A 22,552-nucleotide genomic window follows, 5' to 3' on the forward strand; every position below is an offset into this window, starting at 1 on the left:
GACAATGGAGGTTAAAACTGTTTTGAAAATATGTTTCTTTTATAGATCTCAGCTGCTGGAAGAGTTACAGAATAAATATACGGTAGTGCTGACATTCAGTGCTGTTTCATCCTAGGAAAAGAGTTTTTAATAAAGAAAATTCTTTTCAAGGAATGCTTTCTGCAGCCAGTCTTCAAAAAGAGGTTTTCCCCTCTCCTGGTTTAATAAAATTAAAGTAATTTATGTCATACTGATATGTCGATATGTTTTTCAATAAACTTTTTAACAGAGATTTTTAAAAAATTCTCTTCACTTTAAAAATTATAATTATATGTCTTCCTCCCACTTTGAAAATGGCACAAGGTGCTCATTTGCAGAGCTCTACTGTTCAAATCTTCACTGAGAATAGAAATGTCATGACTCAGTTAACAATGCTTTATTATTCACATTGATCTTTTTTTATAGTGTTCTTTATCTCAAAAACATTGTAAATCAGATATCTTCCTCCCACTCTTTTGTTCATTTGCAAATTTTTATTATTCTAGTTTAAAAAAGCAATGGAGTGTCAAGAGTCAGTGTATATTGTTTATGTTCTTTTTTGCTTTAAAATTACTTTTAACTATAAAAAGTAAGGATGTACAGCCAGGAAAAAAAAAAAAAGTACCTGAATTTAAGGATGCTTAAAAAAGAATTGAAAGGAACAGTGTGAATTTTATGTTGTTCACTTATACTTTACAGTCGCAATGGACTTTGAAAAAAAAGGGAGACCAAACACTTTATGAAAAGGTTTTTATGCGCTAATTCAAAAGCGCCTATTGCATCAGACATCATCATCTGCATTAGACACCAGACATAATTCATGCTCCCAAGGAGCACAATAGCAAAATTCACAACTGCTTTTGTGGCACGTTCCCAGGATGGTTTGCAGGTGTGCACCCCGAGCGCTGCACTGCCACAGCTCGGCACCAGGTCCTCGGGACCCTCAGCTGATGCACCCCAGATAAATCACTGGGTTTTTCACAGCAACATCACAGCTTTGGGATTAAGTATGAAACTGCAGCAGAGCAGTAACCTCAGCTGGTCAACAGGTCACAGAAACCACTGGGCTTGGGTGCAGGACATGGCCGTGCATCCTTCAGGAGAGATGTGCCAGAGCCCCCAGGGTTTGTTTCCAGATCAGATCTTCCGTGTCCTGCCTCAGGCCCTGTTTCCTTTCCTACCAAGTTCTTCTTCACATCTCTATCCATGTCCTGGTTGCTGTGACAGTGTGAAATGTATCCATGGTAGTAAGGGAAACTAATGCAAAGGGCAGCAGGACCTCATGGTGTTTCATGTACTTCTTCATGCTCTGAAGGAGCAGCAGTTTGTGACACTGATTGTAAGCCCTAGATTGGACTTTTGGGTCATGTGACAGCTCTATCCCATAAAGCAGCCCTGGAAAGTTGTGGTAAGGAGAAACAAAGTCTTTCCACATCCTGTTTTATCTTCCCTTCTGTTTTAGAGATAACTCAGTACTCCTAAATTCTCTTTATTCCTCACTTCAGCATGAAGCTGGTGATTCTGATGCATTATCTTATCTGAACTGATTGTGTTATTTTTCAAATGAAAAAAACCCAAACCTTATTACTGTTATATCCTTGTCTCAGCAGCACTGCTGCATTAATTCAGCCTTCCTTCCCTCCTCTCAGGGTTAATTGCTCACCCCATTGGTGAGGTTAAGACTGTCTGCCAATATGATCAAGTTTCAAAAACCAAACTCAACCAGAACAGAGAGCCAAGAAGTGGGCAGGGGTTTCTTCAATGTGTTGGCAGAATAACTAAAGGTAAGCCTCACTGATGGACATGCCTGTGCAACTGCTTACTGTTTAGTTTGGGAAATTTATAGATGAACCACTACTGAATTTACTACAAAGGTGTTTTTTGTTTTTTTTCCCCCCAGTATTTTTTGTCTGTCATTACATTTGGAAAGGTTTCATATTTGGTAAGCTCTATCTGTTGAGAAGTTGAAATTTTAGAGCAGCTACAGTCAGAATCTGTGAGCCTGTCACACGCTGTCTTCCTTTTGCATCCCGTGATCTTTGGCAGTTATGGTCACAAAGATATCCTCACGCAGCATTAATGCCAGAGGAGCTCTGAGGCTGTCAGCACTTGAATTTGGTGGGGGAAAACACCATTAGACCAGCATGATTTCTTAAAGTATACTGAAAAATGCAGCCTACTGCTCACTACTCCTGGATGGTGTAGGGGAGAGCAGTGAAACTCAAGATGTCCCTCCCTGTTTATACAAAACTGTTTGGAACAAAACAGTGTTCTTAGAAATGATGAATCTTACAGCAGAACAAAGTTGCCTTCATGTCTGTGCTCCAAACCTTTCCAAGCAGCTGCTTGAACATTTGAGTGCATGAAATATTAGGTTCAGCCCAGTCACCAGCAAGCACTTAAATTCTTCTCACCACAGCACCTTCACTGTGGTCGTTTCTGCCTGGCTTTGTAGCATTGGCATGTGTAGTGCAAGCACAAAGTCTTCATTATACACACAGGCTTTCAGTGGAGAGCTGCAGATTTCCTGAAATCTCCCTAACACCAACTGTCTGTCCTGTGTGGCATAGAACTGTACTCCCAAGGAGCTCTGCTGGTGCCTAACGTGGGCCATGCACAGGGCCTGGGGGCTGGTTGGGCACTGGGTACTGAGCTTGCCAAAGCCCCAGGAGCAGCACCCCTGTGGGGCTGCATGGACACAAGGATAGATGAGAAGACCCATTGGAGGAGCTCGTCCCTCTCCTCAGCAGTTCCTCAAGTCAGAAGTTTCAGGAAGGCTCAGGTGGACCTCAATTATAAGCAAGGAGGTCACAGCCCAGGCCCTGGGTGTGAATGAAATGGAAGAGGTGTCGCTGCTTTAACACTCAGTTTAGGCGAAACTTAACCCCATTAATCCTTAAGAACAGGGTCTCTGGTTTGCTCTTTTTTCAGTCTATTCTGTATTCAAAGCAAGTACATTTTTTCTGTCACTATACCGCTATTGTTAACAACTATAAATGTATTAAAAACACAGGGGCATTTTAGTATGTGTATTGTGCATAAGAAATATTGTTACATGACAAGCTCCAATTGGCAAGTGAAAAGAGGTTTTATTGAAGGAAATCGCAGTAGCAAACAGTGAACTATGCAGAATAATGGTAATTGTTCCTTTAACATTGGCAGCGCACGTTCACTTAATATGACTGCTCCTCTGTCTCTGCCTCATCCAGACCCAGAGGACCTGTTAGACAAGCAGGCAGCCACCTCTCTCTGGGATCAAGCTGTCAATGCAAACTTGCTTTCTTTCTGTTTCTCAGAGCTAAGCTATACCCCCAGAGCTCCTGAAGCTTTTCCTGAGTGAAAGCTTTAAAAAACCTCCATTCTAAATTACATCACATGAGCTGTTCTCTTCAGACTGACAGAACAAAAGCACGGGGGGGGGGGGGGGGGGGGGGGGGGGGGGGGGGGGGGGACACGCCAGAAGTACTATCTGAGTGACTTCTGAGTTGCACAGAATGATTTACCTCCTTATGCTTTATCAGAGCAGACTAACATTGGTTTGACCTTGCCCACCAAACCCCTGAAGTGTCCTTTAACTACCAGAGAAACTTTGCATCCTGTGTGTGTGCAATACAAATAGTGGTAGGCTGTTGGCTTGCATCAGCCGGATCTTGGACACTGCGTTGAAAATTACCCTTATGGGGGCAAGATACTTATGGGACATTTTTGGATGATGTGGACTTTAATGCAGCCAGTTCACTGTTACTGGCAGGGCCCAGCCTGGTGTGTTCATCCTCTAATTAGCAACACCCCATTAACAGTCAGAGAAAGGACTGTTGAGGGCTGCTTCCAAAATCTGAAAAGCTTGGGTTGGCTCTGACTGGGACTCTACAAACAAAGGTCATCAGCAGAAGAGAGCAGATAGACATTCCAATTCTGCTGTGGCTGTGGAGGAGAGGGTTAAATTGACTGCTCTTCACTTGCTCTGAAGGTTTCCAGGTGGTTGTGATGGGTTACACCCCCTCAATCAGGAAAATGCCAGCTGGGAAGGAAGGAAGGAGGCCATGGCAGTTACTCCTTCCTCAGTAGATAAATACAGGCAGGATGAAGGCACTGCAAGGTTGTGGCTGTTTTCCAGGTAAGGTGCACAACTCAGCGTGTCTTTGTGTTTTGTCTGAGATTTAGCAAATTAAAACAAGCAGATGTGGTTTATAGGCTGGTCCTTTTGAGGTTCTTACTCAGTTTTCAGAAGAAAATCCTTTGTGTTCCAGAGCACATAGGCTAAGTTAACTGCACAGCAATACTTTCTTCATTCTGCTGTTTTGGAGTAAAGCTTGAAATATTTCACTAATTCATAGTAAAACAAAAATATTCTTTCTGTTAAAGATAAACTGAATGATGAGTCAATAATAAGGAAGAAATACTTTGCTCATGTTCCCCATGGAGTTGGAATATCTCATCCTCTTTTCTTATGTAAAAAGGGCCACTTCAGTAGTTATAATTACATGGTACCATGAGGAGAGGGAGCTGAGGAGGTGGGGATCTTACCTGAGTCTCCATGGGGTTGGAGGATGGACTTGTCCAGTTCTGGAAAACAAAAATGGGAAAGGAAGACCTCACTGAGCAGGAAAACTCCTCAGCTGGTGAGGTGGGGTTCCTGCCCTGTGTAAACACCAGCATTTTAGGAAGCTGTGTCCTCACTGGAGGAAAGTGAGAAGTCAGGCTGCTGGGGTTGGAGACTTTGTCTCCTGATTGACTTCGCAAGACAGGAAACAAAGTTCTCTTGATAGAAACTGGGAGATAACTCTGCCCCTTAAGGGCCCAGTGTCCTCTGGCCCTTCAGACTGAGATGTAATGTTTCCCCAGGGGATGCAGCCAGTTTCTATACCATCAGCACAACGCAGCCAGAGGAGCAGCAACTCCCTGAGGACCCCAGCTTGTTGGTGCAGTGCTCATCCGTGAGTCTGAGTGAGTAAACCTTATGGTCTTGGCTATGTCTTTTTGTTGGCTGATGTCTGAGTTGTTTTCGCCTGATCTCTGCCTTGCTGTGTAAGGGACCGAGTTAATGCCTATTGAAGCTGATTGGAAGTGCTTTGCTTCAGGACATGCTGTATCAGGTGTTGTATCTGCTTCCTATGCCAAATCATGAAAATCTTAATTAGGCAAAAATCGTCATTAAAATAATTGCAACCGAGGAAAAAACTGGTAATGAACCTGAATATAGGCCTCATCACTGTGTGCATCGTCACAGTCCTATTCATACCAATGGTAAATATATAGATGCTGGACTTTCAGTTTTTGAAGCAAGAAGAGTAAGTCATTATTTAAACATTTCTAGTTCATACCCTTATATGTTCTGAGCTGAGGTTTTGTGATATGCGGGGGGTTCAAATTCAGATCACCTATCTATTTTTCTGTTTCAATAAGACAGAGTTTCCCAGGTTTTTAGCTATATTAGGGCTTTGCGCTGTCTTTCATCCCTGTAGTATCTGAGTATCATAAAATCAATGATGATGACAAAGCAGAAATGTAATGGTGTCTGTAGCAATGCACATTTCCCCTCTGCTTGGAGGGGAAAATGTAGACCCTGCATGAGGGAAGGATTGTATACGTGGGTGGCATTGCTACACTACAGTATGTGGGATTTTGTGCTGTGCAGGTGTCACTCATTAAAAAATTCAGATCTTTATTTATTTGGTAGATCTGGAGCTGTATGTGTGAACTAAGAAAAAACTTAACCTAACTTGTAAATCCCAGGTAGCATTTATAATAGTGGCAACCAGAAGCTTGCTTGTAAAATGAGGAAAACTTGAGCTGGAAATGATTTTGAGACAACAGGCAGGGTGCCACAGCCCTGTTCCCAGGCTCCTAATGTGGGCATAGCTGGTTTAACTGCAGGACAGTAGTGAAGGTCCTGATGGCATGGGGGTCTGTGCTGTGGGTCACTTACACCACCCCACCAGCAAGACCTCTGGAGTCCCTGGGATGCTCTGTTGCTGAGGAAGTTAATTTATTCATGCCACCACACTAACCATGCTACTACCCTTTGCTCCTCCCTGTGTTGATTGGCATTCTGTGTTGCTTTGCTTTGTATGCTGGTACTACCTGCCTTGGGGATGTCTATAGTTAGTTGCTTTTGCTTAGTCCATGGTCCAGAAATTTTACTTAGAAGTCTGTAAATTATGTTGCTTGTTTTTCATCTAAGAATTATGTGCAAACCAAGCTTTGTATGCTCTGAAATTCCTAAAATAATTGGAAATTTATGCCTTTTCCATGCAATCCTGTCATGACTCTTCTAGGAAGTGTGATCTGTTTGTGTTTCTGTGACAAATGGCAACGGTTAATGTGGCATCCCTGCCAAGCTCTATGTGCTTTCAAGTAGTTTACTTTCAACTCCTCCAGAATATGTGGCAGTCCTACAGTGGTATATACCTTGCATGGAAGAGGACCACTGAACTTAAGGCAAGAAATTTAAGGTCCCATAGACAGACAGAGTCAAAAGAGTACGAAGTGAGAGCCTGCAGATGTGCTGTACCTTTCCTTTCCTGAGTGCACCAGGAAGACTGGAAAATTTCAGCAGTATCAGCTGCCCACTGGAGATGGTGACTGCTTAAATCCTGACTGTCCCTCACCAAGTGCTTGAACAGAGCACTGAATTCCAGCGTGCCTCAAATCATCTCCTATAAAGTGGGAACATGTACACTTCTTAATCATATACGATTGTTTTGGCACTGAAGTCATGGCTGTGAGTTAATATATGCCCTGTAAATGTGGTTGTCGATGTCTTGTGGTTGCCTTGTTCAGCTTCAGAAAGAGTCTTAAACTTTTACGCAGTTAACTTCTATGGCCATTACAGTTTATGGTCACCATTTAACTACTGCAGGAGGGTCAAATTTTGCAGACTCTAGTTTCTTTCCAGACTGCAGGATTCCTCCTCCTCCGAGTCTGTTTTCTACACTTGCCAGTACTCTGCCTTCTGTTGAAAGGCATTCCTAATACCAAATAAAGCTAAAGATGCTCATTATAACAACCAAGTTATTTCCTTTTCCACCAGAGTAAATGCTTATGCCATGAGGAACCTGCGTGTGCTTCTGGTTTAGGGCACAGTAAGACAACCATTTGTTAGAAGGCCAGTACAGTGCATGTAATTTTGCTTTTAATTACACATTTACTGGAAGGCTGCTATGAGCATCAATAATCTAATTTTTGCCTGGTTGGTGGTGATGGAAATTGAAGGAATGGGGAATTAAAGGTTATTGCCATGTGTGCTGAATTTTGGTTTGTCAGCAGCAGTTGTCTTGTAGTTAAGTGGCCATCAAAACCCTTCTTGGGGTGGCAATAAATAATAAAAATCAGAAAATATATCAACTTTCAAAGAGTAAAAATAGTTGCAGTGATTATTGTGACACAGGTTTGCAGTCTGTTTCTGATTATCCTTTTGGCTGGAGAGTTGGGGTTTCTAACTGTGAGGTTAAGGAATCCTTTTTATCTATCTCTTGCCCTCCTAATCCTATGCTAGACAGTATTGTTTTCTGTGTCTTTTGTCTTCTGGGGAAGGAGACAATCTGGCTCATACAAACATCTTGTTAAAGTCTGCTGAGGATTAGGGGGTGTGACAGTTTTCTTGCTGAGCTTTTTTTATTGGGGATTTTTATGCTTGCTTTTCTGGGAGGTCTTTGAAATATCTTTTATGTAGCAATCATTTCACTCTGTCTTTGTTGTCTCAAATGTTGAGGCTGTATTCTTCTCTGTTCCTGTTTATATGCCATCCTAGCTGGTCACAACAGTTTGGCTTGAAACTATCATCATGCTGTGTGCTTCTGAATTGCGCAGTATTGCTAACCAGTCTGTGACAATTGCAAATGTGAGCGTTATTTTTGGCCATCTGAAGCTTTAGCATGGTTGTTTGCTATGAAATGCTGTTGAAAAACATTCCAGATGAAAAATAATCATCTCAGAGTTGGGCGTTTTGAGTGTCCACAGCTAGGTACAGGCATTAGAACCACTCCTGCTATAATAGGGTTGGTCCCCCTCAGGGTGGTGTTCACAGCATGTTCACTGCCCTCAACTCCTGCAATAATCAAAGGGAGAGATGAGCGTCCTGCTGGCACAGCAGCCCCTCTTGATAGGAGAGTTTAAGCCAGGAATGAGTTGCTCTTTGGAAGAAGTGTTTTGTCTATGCTCCTCGCCCTTCTACCCTGCAGTGGTTGGCTATAAATAATAACAGTAAAAATAATAACTTAGGCTCAAAACCAAATTTATAGGTGACTGAAGTCAGATAATGAAAAGATTAATCCCACTCAAAGAAATAAAGGAATTTCTTCAGCTTTTCATAAAGAGATTGGAAAATTTGGTTAATTTCACATTCAGAAAGCTGTAGACTTTGTCAGCCTTCTTTAAGATTGTAGGTAAAGCAAAAGACAGCTTCCTCATTTTTTTTCTTATGAAAACAACATTTCTACACCTTGAACAACTGTTTTAACACACGTGGACTCTTGAACCTTTTTTCAATGAAACAGTAAGTTCTTGTTATTGCTGATCTTAACACGGTGCTTATTTAGGACACTATGTAGGCTTACATACCAGCTGGGGACTCCATGCTAAGCAGGGAGCCGGGGCTGTGTTATGTTTTGCTGATAGTGAAGGTATCAGAGGCAGGTCATCCCAAAACAGCTGCATCACCTTCCCCTTGTAGAAGGCCACAGGAAGTGTTTGGGAAGGCACTACCAAAGCTATCACTGATGAGCATGTGCTAAGGACTGTTTTGATTTAATTATTTAATTGTGTAAGGCTGCTTCCTTCTTTCACTCCATTAAATGTTTTTGTATAAAGCTGCTATTTTTCCCCAGTCAAAAATGTCCCCCACATAACACAGTATTTCCACCTGCATTTGCGTACAGCCTTCCCAGCCCAATTTCTAGTGTCTGAAGCCATATAAAACATTGTTCCATTTCACACTTAACCACAAAAGCCACTCTTCCAGATATGACCTCAGTTTATTTTACATCACATGTCTTTTTCTTAAAGTATTTTATACATAGCATAATATGCAATGATACGGCACTGATGTTTATCAAAATTGTTTCACACTGTAGTTATTTCTATTCCTGTCTTTTGGATCAAGTGCAGTACAGCTGCAGATTAATGCCACCTTCTAAAATGGGTTTAATGTGTTTATTTTCTTACCACATTCACTCCATCCACTAACTTGTTATATGGATTATATTTAATGGGAATCTTGTGGGACTATCAAAGGGCATTTATTTTCTATTGAAATAACAATTAAGATAACAGACAAACTAATGTAGTAATCAAATAAACCTGACGAATAACAAAAACTTTTTTTTAAAGCTGCAGAGGCATGCTAACAAATCTATTTGATCAATATATGGGATGTGAAAAAAGAGGAGACAAGATTGACTGATGAATAAAATGGAACTGACACAAATAGGCTGACAGCCAGTCGCAAGTCTCTTTAGGGCAAATGCAATTAACTTAGAATAATAGACTCAAATTTGATGGTTAGAAATGCATTTTTATTAACAATCACAGGCTGAATCATTATGCACTCTTATGAATAAAATTGTACTTATACTGAATGTCTGTGTATACATGTATGCATGTACATACAAAAAAGGCTTGTTGAAGGAGGGCTTTATTTTTGTGACAGAAAATAACTATATGAGATTTTAAAATAAAAAGCATACATAAGTATAAGTCTGAATATTCAAACCAATAATATAAAAGTCCCATGTAGAATGCTAGTATTAATGATGAAGGCAATAAGCATCAGTCCCAGGACTGCTTGTTCTTTTGGGATGTGAAATTGCAATCAGGGATTTACAGATTTCATTCTGAGGCAGAGAAGTCATTACTAGAAACATAAGCTCATTCTCTTTACTTTAATAGCTATTTTAAATCATTCATTTAGAAAATACATTAACTATTTATTGTAAAGACGGTACATTTCTATTGGCCTTCCATTTTCATGCTTTTTAATAATCCTTTTTAGCAAATTATTTTATTAAAAGAAGATTAGAATTAGCAAAAGGATTCTACCAATTTTTGAAAATGCTACTCTTGAAGAAGGATATTTCCTATTATTAACAGGTACAAGGTATTAAAACTTTAAAGAGACAGAAGATATTCAATTGCTAATGTGTCCTTTTTCTTCTGACCTTCATAGCAGAAGCTGATTGCTATTTGTACATTACTTTCAAAATTACTAATCTCATTTAATTTCTGAATAAATATAATCTTTTTTCTTCCCCAAACATCCTTGGATTTAGATATGAAAAGAGCTGCCTATAGGATACACGATGGTGCAGAAGTCTTGCTTGTTGGAAAAGATAAAATACACCACTTAATGCAGGGAAATTCTAGATAGTATGAGCGAAGTGTGACATGAATATGAAAACATAAGGCCTACAATTGTAGAGTGGTTTGTGTTGGAAAGAGTGCCAAGGATTGTCAAGTTTCAACTCTATAACACTTGGTGCTTGAATATCTTGAGAAGGTGTGATGGTAGTTGGTATAATTTGTGCACTAGAGTCTTAAATCAGATGTTCTCCAGCACTGTGTACCTGCTGGACCACTGAATGGCCAAGGGTGGGATAGCAGAGATAGGATGCTCCTAGAGTTTCCCTGTGAATAACCTGATATGCAGTGTTGTCATGCTTCTAAGACAATTTCTGGAGTTGCTGAGCTGTATCCAAGAATTGACTGCTCTCAGTCTTCTCCACTTGGAAGGGGGTTTTATTCCTCCCCATTTCCCAAAAGTGAGAAGAGCACAGATGTATGGGAGGCAGCCTGTCTGGCTCCTGGTGGGGAGATTGGCCCACGGAAAACATAGAGAAGCAGGGATGGGATGAGGCTGGGGAACAGATTTCTTGGTAAATACTTGGTATCTGGGGAATTCGTGCGCTGCCACATATTCTGCCTCTAGTTAGCCATAAAGTCGTTGCCATGAGGGGAAAAAAACTTTTCAGGGACTCCAATGATGACTGGAGATTTTCCAGCCATTTTCTTCTTCCATAATCTAATTTAGATATCAACAGCAGCGCACCACAACTTTTCCTGAGGTGACTTCTTGAGTAGTTGCTATTGCCTATTCTCAGAGACAACGTGGGAGGATCACACGTGGTGCTAGCACCACCAAACCTGGTGTGTGTCTAAAAGAAGGGAATGAGACTGTCAGGTCTGGCATAGAGTTGTTTTTTCTTTGACTCAAGTTGTCATAAAATGCTCAGGGGTTTGGACTGCTGAAGGATTATCACAGATCTGAGTTTGGTGAGGAGGAAGTTGGAGTATTCAAGTTTACATTACTGATTCTGTTTCTCCTTAATATCTGTGTAGCTCTGTCACTGGAGACTGCTGGAAGCAAAGTTACTTCTTGAATGTAATGTTGAGCAAAGGATATATACTGTTTTATTACCACAGTTACTTAATATTTTAAATGAGCAAAAGGTCTTAAAATGATTTATATGAAAGTCTTAGTAGGTAAACAGACCAGAGAAGAAAGATCAGATGATCCACTGATTTAACTGGGGGCAGCTTCTTTGCAGTCAATGTACATCTGGCATAGGGGACTGTTGCTGTGGCTCAGCTCTTTCATCTTGCTGGTTTTTAGGAGTGAAATATCGTTGAACTCCACACGTTTCTGAAGTATGGTGATATAAGAGAAAGGCGACTCAGACCTTGCATGATGATAGACTAATTCTCCACTGATGTAATCATGCAACCAGAACAAGAATGACTCACTCTGTCCATAAATATCTTAGGGCCTGCTTCAGATCGCATTTAAATTCGTTCACACGAACCTCATCTTGTTTGCTTGAACAGGCCTATTTGTGAGTTCGACTGATGCATGCAAGAGGAAATCCAGGCCCTTAAAAATCAAATCATAATTAATTACTACTTAATAGCTGCCCTACTTATAAATAAATAAAAAAAATCTGGTATTTCCAAAAATATATTAGAAAGCAAAAGAGGATGATTTTAAGTGCATTAGTTTTTTCTTAACCCAGCAGCAGTAGAACTGTTGATAATGTATCATACTTACAATATGTTTCTATTGGCATTCAGGCTCCAAGTTTTTTTATGTCGTCTTTTCAGAAGTTGTTTCATTAAAAGAGGATTAGAACTAACAAAATGTGACTACCAGGTTTTGTGAATACTTCTTCCAAGAAGGATATATTTCCCCCAGCACCTTCCATTTTCATTTTTCTCCTCCATTTTAAATCTGTTCAGGTTTAGATCTCTGATCTCGCCCTTTCATGATCCCAAAATATTAAACTGATGGAGAATGGAATCCTTTATACTTTTCCAGTTTGTCTGCTACAAATCTGGTTTGGCTGGGATGTTCTCAATGGAACAAAAATACTTTCTGTTCACCTCATCCTCAAGCAGGTGCCAGGCAATCTGCCGTAGCTGTTCTGCTACCTGAGCAGTATGCATAGATTGCAACCCCAGGCCAGCCTTCACTGTCATGGCATGGGAAACCAAAAATAGATGACATGAACATATTTCCTCCCATGAAGCTAGGTGAAATCTTCAGATTAGCAGGTTTCAGTGATAGAAAATGTAGTTTTGGAATGAAGAACCTGGAGTGTAATACAAAAATAGTCTCCATATTCTATATACATGAGTAGATAGGGATAGAACGTTTTATCTGTGCATTCCTCCTTTCCCCAGTGATGAGGGCTCTGCCAACAACCTGTCCTCCACACCAGGTGTACATCTCTTCCTCTATCAGCACTCAGAACTGCAGCTGGGAAGCTACAGAGAGATAAATTGCCTACAAAACCATATTTATAATGTATTTAGGAGCCACAGCACTGGTTTACTGCGAAATTCTAGACTGTTCTTAAGTCTAGGTTGCGCTGGACATTGTGTTGTAGTAGTGCCAAAGGCAGAGGGGAAGAAGCTGTATTTTAAAGGCAAGGAATGATGCCAAAAAGAATCATAGATGGTGGACCTGAGAAGGAGCTCCTGGCTCAGCTAGTCCCAGGCCACATGGCATGAAAATCTCTGTAGGATAACCCCTGAAGTGTTTTCTCTCTCATTTCTACTCAGGCACCACAAAGTGACAATGCCTGAAATGCCTCCTTAGGCAGAACTTTGCCAAATCTTCCTTGTTTGTCCGACATTTTCCTACCACTCCAACTGTTGTTTTCTCTGTTCCTAAACATATCTTGCTGTGAAAGTGGAAAGAAATATACCAGGGTAAATAAATCTGCATAGAATAAGGCCCTTAGCATTGCAGGTTCTTCAAAACCTGATTATTATTTTTTTTTAATGCAGTAATTTGTTGTTTCCTCCCTGCTCCTGGTGGTGCTGCTTGTTTATGCTTTTCACTGTAAAGGGTCACTTTTTTGCCATAAGTTGCTTTTTTCAAATGCATGACTCTTAAGGACACCAAGACAATTGTTATTTCAACCCTAAATTTACTGAGGTTGGATAGATGTTTTATTATCACTGGCACTGCCTATTATAAATAAAACAAGCAATTGATCTCATTTCAGTTTTTATGATAGTGCTAATAAAGTTCTCTGGCTCCCAGATAACAGCCAACAGGCTCTATACTGCAGTACAGCATTAAGGTTCAGGCTCAGCATGTGGTGATTTTCCAGTCAACATCGAAGACATCTCAGCAGTATGGCAGTCAAAAGTTAATTGTGTTGATTGATGATTTCTGCCATGGCCAAATTCTGTCAAACTGGGTGCTCGGAGCAGGTGCAATTGGGAAGTTCCTGCTCCTGAAAACATGAGATCCACATGGACAACTGAGTTGCGATGTCTTTACAGATGATGGGCTGTAGCATGGCTGCTGGCTATTTTTACCTGAAGGTCACACAGGTAGCCTAGGAGTATCCAGACACAAAGCTATCTTTTGACTGCTAGGCGGGTAGCAAAAAGGCATATTTTCATCCAGTTTTGAACACTCTTCAGATTGCTTATAAACTTTACCCTCTCTACTAAAAGGCCTTGCATAGCTTTCTTCAGTAGTCAGGGAGAGGACTACATGGATTCATTTTCTAGGTGGCTTTCCATCTCTGTATGGTGCATTGTTTTAATTCCTTTAGGTTCTGTTTGAAACATCTGTAGAACATTTACGTAATTGTAGTGAAACTGCTAATGTTCTCCCAGGAGAAGCTGAATTTGTGAGGGTTCCCGTCATGCTTCTCTTAAAACAAGCTCTCCTACAGTATTAAGGAAGGAAAACCACAAAATTGCACTAAAATAACAAAAAAAAAAACAACCCCACCTGTATAAAACATTGCTTTCTCGTGAAACTAAACAGAGCTGTACCTCCCTTGAATTTCAGAGTGTTCTATAGTTTCACGAGACTTTGGGAGCAGGCAACGCAATTATCTCATCTGACCAGAGCTCAATAGAGCTCGTAGAGCTTTCCCCAGTAATTTTTCCTTCGGAGTGAATTATTCTTCTGCACAAAAGTGAACAGTCAGACCCCACTGCATCTAACCAAAGGCCCCTTTCTTTAAAGCTAGGTGCTGCTCCCTGAAAGCCAAAGGGAGGTTTGCTGTTGACTTTGAAAGGAGGAGAGCAAGCTCTTTATTTGCAACTTAAAGCAAGCACGCTAGAATTATGAAGAATGATTATTTAAAATAGCAATGATGTAATATCAGTGTCAATTCCATTATTTTAACAGATGTAAATTTGCTCTGCTCTTGAACTCTGGTGAATTTTAATGGCAATATTAAAGAGATACTATTAAGACTACTTAAAAGAACTATTTGTAAAAAGTGTCTCCAGCTAGGGAAAAAAGTTTAAATTGCTTTTTTATTCAGTCTGCATGATTATTTATTTGAATGGTTTTGTATATTACAAATTAATATGTATTAGAAGCTAAAAGATCACACTAATGTTACCAATAGTCATGGGATATGGGATGGCTTGTTCTGTTTAGACAAGGAAAATGGACTTCTTATCTAGCTGAAGTTTAGGTAGCCTTCACCATAGGGCAAGTATAGATTTTATGGTGCACATTATGGACAATATACATAAAGAAATACTTGAAATCTAAGTAACTTCAGTAGGGTACATTTATGTATACTGCAAGGCAAGTTACAGGTCAGCTTCAATGCTGTGCCTGGTTCATGGTGACTGCTGACACTTTCCTAGCAGCCAAAGGAATTTGTAGGCACTCGCAGAATCCAGTTCTAATTTTACTTCTTGGTTTTCATGCAACTATGTTTCAATGGGACACCAATGGGAAAAGGATGTAACATTCTCAAACCAAAAGGAAAAATCTGCAGGTTCTTTCACCTTTGCCTTGTTAGGAAGCATAAATATAAAATGCCTTAGTGAAGCTGGACCCTATGAATCATTTGACCTAACAATTATGTTTTCTTCTAAGCATTTATGAGCAGTCAGAGAATGTGTTCTTCCAAGTATTCAGTTTTGATCCAAGAAGAAATGCCTCTTTCTATTAGTTTTTATTTCCTCCTCCCACTCCAGATAAACTGGAATATTATAGAAGGGTAAATCCATGAAAGTTTTTCTCCAAATTTCCCTCAGAGGGGAAAGCAGTCTTTTTTTTATCTTAAAATGACAGTGGTTCTGTTTGACAAAAATACCTTTCATTTCTGTGAAAGCCACCACGTGGAAAATCCTAGGCTGCCCTGCCCTGTTGTAGCAGGGAGAATGCAGGGTGTATTTCACTGACACATGCTTATGTAAACTCAGATATAGGCATTGTGTATAAACACAATCTACAGGGGCAAAGATTTATTTCTTCTGTCAGCAGATGTTTATCACAATTCTTATCTCTGGATTTAACATCACTTACTCTATTATGCAGCAACCCAGAACAGACAGCTACTTGCAGCACTCCTCGTTTTGCAGCCCTTGGCTACCTAGTTTAAACTTGATCAGTCCAGAACCAAAAGCTCAGTGCAGCCTGTTTGTAGCACAGTTGACCAAAGCAACCATAGCTCTATCAGCAAATGATTTTAAAGCAGAGCCAAATGCAGCCTAACAGGCAAACTGCAGCAAACTTGGAAGAGGTCTTCTGCCAGACCTCAAACCCCGTTCTGCCAACCTGCTTGTAACTTACTGGTATAGTGTACATAGTGCTCCTGAGAATAATAAATGCATAATCCCATATCCCACAGTCCATTACCACATAGTGCTTGAAAAATTTCCCATTAACAAAACACAGTACATGCAGATAAAAATATCAATGTGTCTCATTAGAGGGAGAAAAATGGAAAATATGTATTGCATTAAAGCCAAGTTTGGGGCTCTTGTGCAGAGTTTGAGGGGAAAAATACATTTCTGCAGGTGGTCTCTGGTGTGGAAGGAAGGATAGAGTTTCTTGGCTATGCTAGCAGTTAGAAACAGGCCAACATCATAGCCAAGAAGTGGTCACTAATCTAGACCAAGGTGTTCCTCATCTTCCTCTGCTATAAGAAGCAGAGCCTAACTCCTAGCATAGAATTAATTTTGGTGACTTTGCTCCTAAAATCCTGGATACAAGAATCTTATCCAGAGTTTGTCTTGCTCTGTGGCAGTGCTGTACAGGTTGGGTTGGGTTGCACAGCAACCCGTGGAGTCCTCCGCTCTGATTTTCATCAGCAGGAATGCTGAACTTGTGTATGACAGAGATGAAAGTGGGGCTCAATTATTGGGGCGGGGGGATTGAGCCCTTGGGGAAAGTAATGCAGGAGAATTGTATGTGATGAATACATATGTTGCAGAATCATGACTTGAAAAACATGCAGGACAAACCACTCACACTTCAGTGTGTATAAAATCTTTCCTTATTTGATAGGAATGCTTGAGACTGATACCACTGTTGCAAAATGCTATTGGTGGAAGGAGAGTGACTTTGGTATCATTCATTTCTATGGACAGCTCATTCATTTCTATGTGCAGCTTCTGCTCTTTAGGCCTGTTGTACTAGCTTATGTGTGAGATGCTGAGTTTGTGCAGTGGGTCTGAAAAGGAGCTTGATAGCTGCAGGATGCTGCCTGAAAGAGGTCCGAAAGGACCAAAGCCTAATTCTTGAGTATATAAACAAACTGCTTTGACCTGCTTTTTTTGGCTGAAATAATAAAATCCATAACTAGTGGTGTTTATTTTAAGGGAAGAAATGCTATTTATCATAGATTTATAGAGTTGCATGTATCTTTCTTCGGATAAATGCAGGCATGTTGAGGATCTTTATGGTTTCCTTAGTACACTGTAGACAAAATCAGTTTCCACCAGGAATCTTTGCACGTTGCTGTTAATATGGTGTTTCTGGAGAGATCTCTAATCTACAGGAGAAAGAAATTAATGAAACTGGAAGCTTGGAAGGGGAAGTATGTTGGTTTTCTGCTTGCATAAATTCTCTGCAAAACACATGTGGCCCTTAAAGGCTGTGTTGGGTGGAACAATTCCCTGGGCAGTGCAGCACCACGTGTTTCTGCTAGCCTGTGTGCTCAGTGCAGCTGCAGAGCGTATGTCGTAACACCGTCAACTGCAAGCATGCTGCCTTGCCACTCTAGAAGGGCCTCCAAAACTGTGAATGACAATGGGCAAGAAAACTCCCTGAAATCCAACATTTGAGCTTGAATTTTTGAGCCAGCTACACGAGGCTTGCACTTGATGCATGAGCTCTGATGGGTTGTGCCCAAGGCAATCAGTTTGTCCCAGGCTCTTGCCATGGATGCTCTTGAAGAGATTCAAGACAGTAGCTGGCCAGGTATGATACAGGACATAAATTACATGCTTCCAGGGGTATGGGAACATCCCTTTTCTTTTGAAGCAAGATGAAGGGAGAATGATGCTGTGCTCACTAGGGCTTCTGGCAGGCAGGGTTAGAGGGTTATGAACCTGTGTGGTGGCCCAAAGGTTTTACCTAGATATGCACATCGTCTGTTTCCCCAAAGTTGATTGTGATGTATCGTTGTAGTTCGACCACTCATTGTTCAGTTATCTGACAAGTTTGTTTTATTAAAGAAACAATGGTGTTTTACTTACAAAACAGTTTTATATTTTGTATGAAATTTAAGTGAAATGATCTTAATGACTTATGTAAAGTGAAATATTGGGTTTTCCTTTTTCTTTCTCTTTTAGCCCTGGTCTCACACAGGCATATTAATGATTATTTGTCAAAGTCACACTGTTTGCTTACAAGGTACGAAGGCTTTTTAGACACTATAATGACAGCTTTTGATTCACTTGATAATATTTAGAATAAGCCATAAAAGCCAATCTCTGAACGAACAGACCGCTTTTATTGGCTTTTAGTGCTATTACTGCTATCATAAGTGGTAAATTGGCCTAATGCAAGTAATACTGCTGTGTCATACTGTAAAAACCACTGCTTAGTTTTATATTTTATTTATTTTTCATAGTTTTTTTTAAGACATGGAGACTATACTACCCTTCTACAACTGTTGGTGATTCCCTTCAAGTGAGAGCTGGGGGAGCTTCCACTGCTGTTTGGATTTTTGTTACATAGTGATTATTATCTCTGTTGAACAATGTTGATCCTAAAGTTAGGGATAGAGAGGGATTCAAGGAAAATATCCTGAATTCAGGATGTCATTTGTGGAAGGAGCTTCCAGAGAACCTTGTACGAAGCCAGGATTGGTGTATTTATGTAAGGTTAGAACACCTTTTAAAAATAACAACCTATATTCAAAATTAGAATATTATTCACAGCTTCTGCCTTGCTTCTTCCTTAGCCTCTGCTTTACGTGCTACACTAGATTGACTATTTTTGGTACAGCCAAAGCCTGATCCAAAGCTGCTTGACTTCCTTGGGTTTGTAGGGTTCCTGCAGAGTCTCTGGGTCCTTTGCAAGGACCCTGCCTCTCTTAGGCAGCCTGAGGGGTGATGTTTCCTGGTAGAGTGGCAGTAAGTAAAACCCAAAGTCATTACAGCTCAGATTGTTCTGCTGTAAATGAGATATTTAAACTTTTTTTCCCCAAAAGTGACCATCTCTCTGAAGCTTATAGCTGCAAGAAGTGCACTTAATAGAAGTGTGTTACATGAAGCAGTACTATGAGATTGGAAATACCTGAGAATGTGCTCTGTTTTTTCCAAGATTCCTCTGAACTTATTTCTAAGCTTTATGTGAGCTTATTGAGCATCATGCAAATAGCCAGCAAGAAACATGGTTGACAGTTAACCTGAATATAGGGCATGGCTTAGTGAGCATGGGGGTGCTGGGTCGATGGCTGGGCTAGGTGAAATCCGTGGTCTTTCCCAACCTTAATGAGTTCTGTGAATAAACTTTGTCTGACCATCAGTACACAGGTCAGAAACCCTTGGAATGTTAGGCTTAGGAAATATCAGTTTGAATTTGGCTTTAGTGATTGAAGTACGTGTATGTAACTTATACAAGTTGGTGCTGTTTGACCTGAAAATCAAGAGACAATGAAGACAAATGATTCTTGGGAAAAAAAAAGTTTTAAAATCTAAATGTTTCAAACCCAAATTTAATTTCTTTTTGTTATACCACGAGTCCTTTGAGGAAAAAAATATATATATATATGTATATATCATAATGACAGAAAAGCCTACCTGAGTAAAAATCACTAATTTAATTGAACTCATGCTTCAAATAATTGTTTACTTTCAATATCCTGTGGGAACAAGAAAGTGAATCAGATTCCAACTATAATTTTGGCATCTAAGTATTTGTGGAGGTGATCATATAAGATAAACATCCTCTTTAAATCTGATGTTTGATGCTTGCTTTGGTAGGAAGATATTGCTTTAACTTGTGCTCTTCTCTGAAGAACTCAGGTGACTTTATTTACCCAAATCTACATCTCTGCTTTTCAAATACAGGTGCAGTAGCACTGTATTAAAAAAAAAAAGTGTTGCTATCTGCATCTTTGATACTGCAATAACACTTTCTTTTGAGACTACATGTAGGCATATTTAAGCAGAGATATGCAGGAATGTAATTTGTCAGTAATCAGTTCTCAGATGTCTCAACACCATCAAGGCAATGTTTGTGTTTTTCTGCAGAGCACAACAGTGAGCAGTGCATCTACTTTATCTCTGAAGCCTACTGACATATTCAGGGATAAGTTTTTTCTTCCTGCACATATTTCTACACTGTGTATATTCATTTATGTGTGAGAGAAAACATTATCGTGTTTAACTGCTGCAATCATAACCACATTAAGTAGACAGATAATAAACAATCCATCTGAATTTATGATTAAGTTAATTGTGTCTGTGTTTTTCTAATGTGTTTATTCAGATTAAAGACTGAAATTAGAATGAGACTATATATAATCAGGAGACCCTGAGAGACTGTTTCAATCCTATAAAATAAAAATTAATCTAGTTTAGGGGGGAGGCAAAGATCTTTTCCACTTAAGTATTACTTAGGAGATAACGAATCTTTGTGCAATTCTCTTCAAAGAGATGGATCTCAGTTATGGTATGTGTCATAAAGAAACTTGGCTGAACTGGGCACTTCAGCTCTTTGCATATGCTTTTCCTAGATTCATCCCTCCATACAGCACACGTACATCTTAGTGATAAGTTGAGACAACTTGTTAATAGCTTTCCACTTCCTGCTGGATAGGTAAATACGCTCTCACTGTGACTAGAGCCAATCTATTGCCCTCCATGCAGGTGCCTTATCTGCTGGGCTGTAGTGTCCTTCCTGTGCTCTCTGGAGCAATGAGCTTTAAGTAGTCCACCTCAACATATGTACTTGGGAGTCCATACACCATGCTATTAGAGCATCTGGTAGCTGAGAGGTGGAGTTTTCTTCCTCTGGAAGATGTGAATCTAAGTCCTTTCACACAATCATGTGCTCTCAGCACAGATGTGAAGCATCCCAGAAGAAGTCACTTACCACTAAGCTGTTCTGATGAGGGTTTTATTATGTCCAATATTTGTTATTGGATGTTTAGTGCAGACATTTAGTGTCTAAGTGTCTTTCCATTTGGATTTAGTTCTAAATAATTATTTTAAATGGATGGAAAAATAATTTTTTTTAACCTTGGCTAACATAATGAAGCATAATGTCTAAACTTTCAGAAGCAATAGATTTAACACCAGAGGCAAATAGAAAAACAGCATGCCCAGGATTTAGCACGCTTAAACACAATTCGGTTTGAGCATTTAGAAACTGCTGTATTTTGGTAAAGTATTACATATCTGCAAGGAGAAAAGGCCCATTTCTTATAGTGTAATTATCTTTACCTTAAGTATCTGATTGTGCCCCTCCTCCTCCCCCATTAGTAAGGATTTTGCTCTATCTCTATGTGACAGTCAGTCTGGCTCTACGTATTGGTGTATAACCTTGTAGGCCTACAAAACTCTTGAAAATCTGCACTGAGCTGTTTACATCCACAATTACCTGCCTCTAAGCTTAAGGTAATTAAGAATTTCACTTCTTTGAAATAATCTAAAAGCCCACTAATAGTAATATTTTCAGAGTTTTTAGGTGCCTAATGCACATTTAGAATCCAGTATCTCTCAGTCACCCTTCAGGAGAAAATGAGAATAACACCAATGACATTTCCATTATTCAAGATAAGGAGAAATACAAATAATATTTTTTTTTGAGCTTTCTGAAGTGCAGGCTGAAGTTGATTAAAGAGACAGATTGGGCTGTCAATGAGGAGAAACAAACCATTCTATGACAGTGATGTATGTATTGGAGACTAATGCCAACAACATCCCTAATTTGGAGTAGGTACACAGTCAAAAGCATTAAGAATGATGAAGTTTCTAAAATACATATTATTTCTGTTAACAGAGAATTTTCTTTATCAACCAAGCTATTTATTCTGCTTACTATGGGCATTTTTCTTGTTTGTATTGTCTTAGAGCTGGGAAACCAGTTTTGTATTTGACCCTTCCTTCTACTAATTGAAGTGGTAAAAACGAGACATCTTGTGAATGTTCTTTTATTTCTTCTCACTCATTTATGCCCTGAGACAATTACAGGTATACTTTAAATGTACTGCTTCAATTAAATTTTTGCAAATCAGTGTAACTCCACTACTTTAGTGGTGTTGCTGATCATGTTGATGCAGCCTGTCTTAAGTAGGAAGTGTTATGGAGGTCCTTGGTAATGAGGACTCTGCTCTAACGTGTGCACAGCTAAATAATAAAAATCAGCAGCTAATGGTTATTTCTGTTATTACATGGGGTTAGATTTTTAATTTAAAGAGGAGAATTGTTCTGGAAAATCTCCAGGGCTGAATGATACAAAACAACATCTTCAGGTCTTGCCTTGTATTGGCAGTAGAACACAATGTATTTATTTCATTTGTGGGAAGATTCGGCTAAGAATCCAGAGAAACCTAAATAAACCTTGTTCGGCATTGGGGCATGACTTTAAGATAACCCTCTCATCCACGGAAGTGCCACTGTACATTCATTCCACCTTTGTGTCAGTACTCGAAGCCTTACATCTCCAAGGATCCTCTGGTTCAAAGATCAAGGACCACTCAGTTTATAAAACTATAATTAGGAGCGGTGAGCTGGGACCATTGCAGATTTCATGTACTCCCTCCCCATTGGAAGCAAGTCCTTAAATCTACTGTTTTACAACTTAAAGGAA

General features: G+C 39.8%; 1 protein-coding gene across 1 annotated transcript in view; it reads right to left on the minus strand.

The window, feature by feature from the left end:
* The window catches only part of LOC416090 (myoD family inhibitor domain-containing protein-like), a 43,447-nt gene that overhangs the window by 15,227 nt on the left and 5,668 nt on the right, over window positions 1-22,552 (minus strand). The window contains exon 3 of the mRNA XM_025154650.3: window positions 4,546-4,584. Coding sequence (XP_025010418.1) covers window positions 4,546-4,584 — 39 coding nt within the window. The remainder of the gene's footprint in view (window positions 1-4,545; window positions 4,585-22,552) is intronic.

Source organism: Gallus gallus, chromosome 12, assembly GCF_016699485.2.
Source record: "Gallus gallus isolate bGalGal1 chromosome 12, bGalGal1.mat.broiler.GRCg7b, whole genome shotgun sequence".
Taxonomy (NCBI): Eukaryota; Metazoa; Chordata; class Aves; order Galliformes; family Phasianidae; genus Gallus; species Gallus gallus.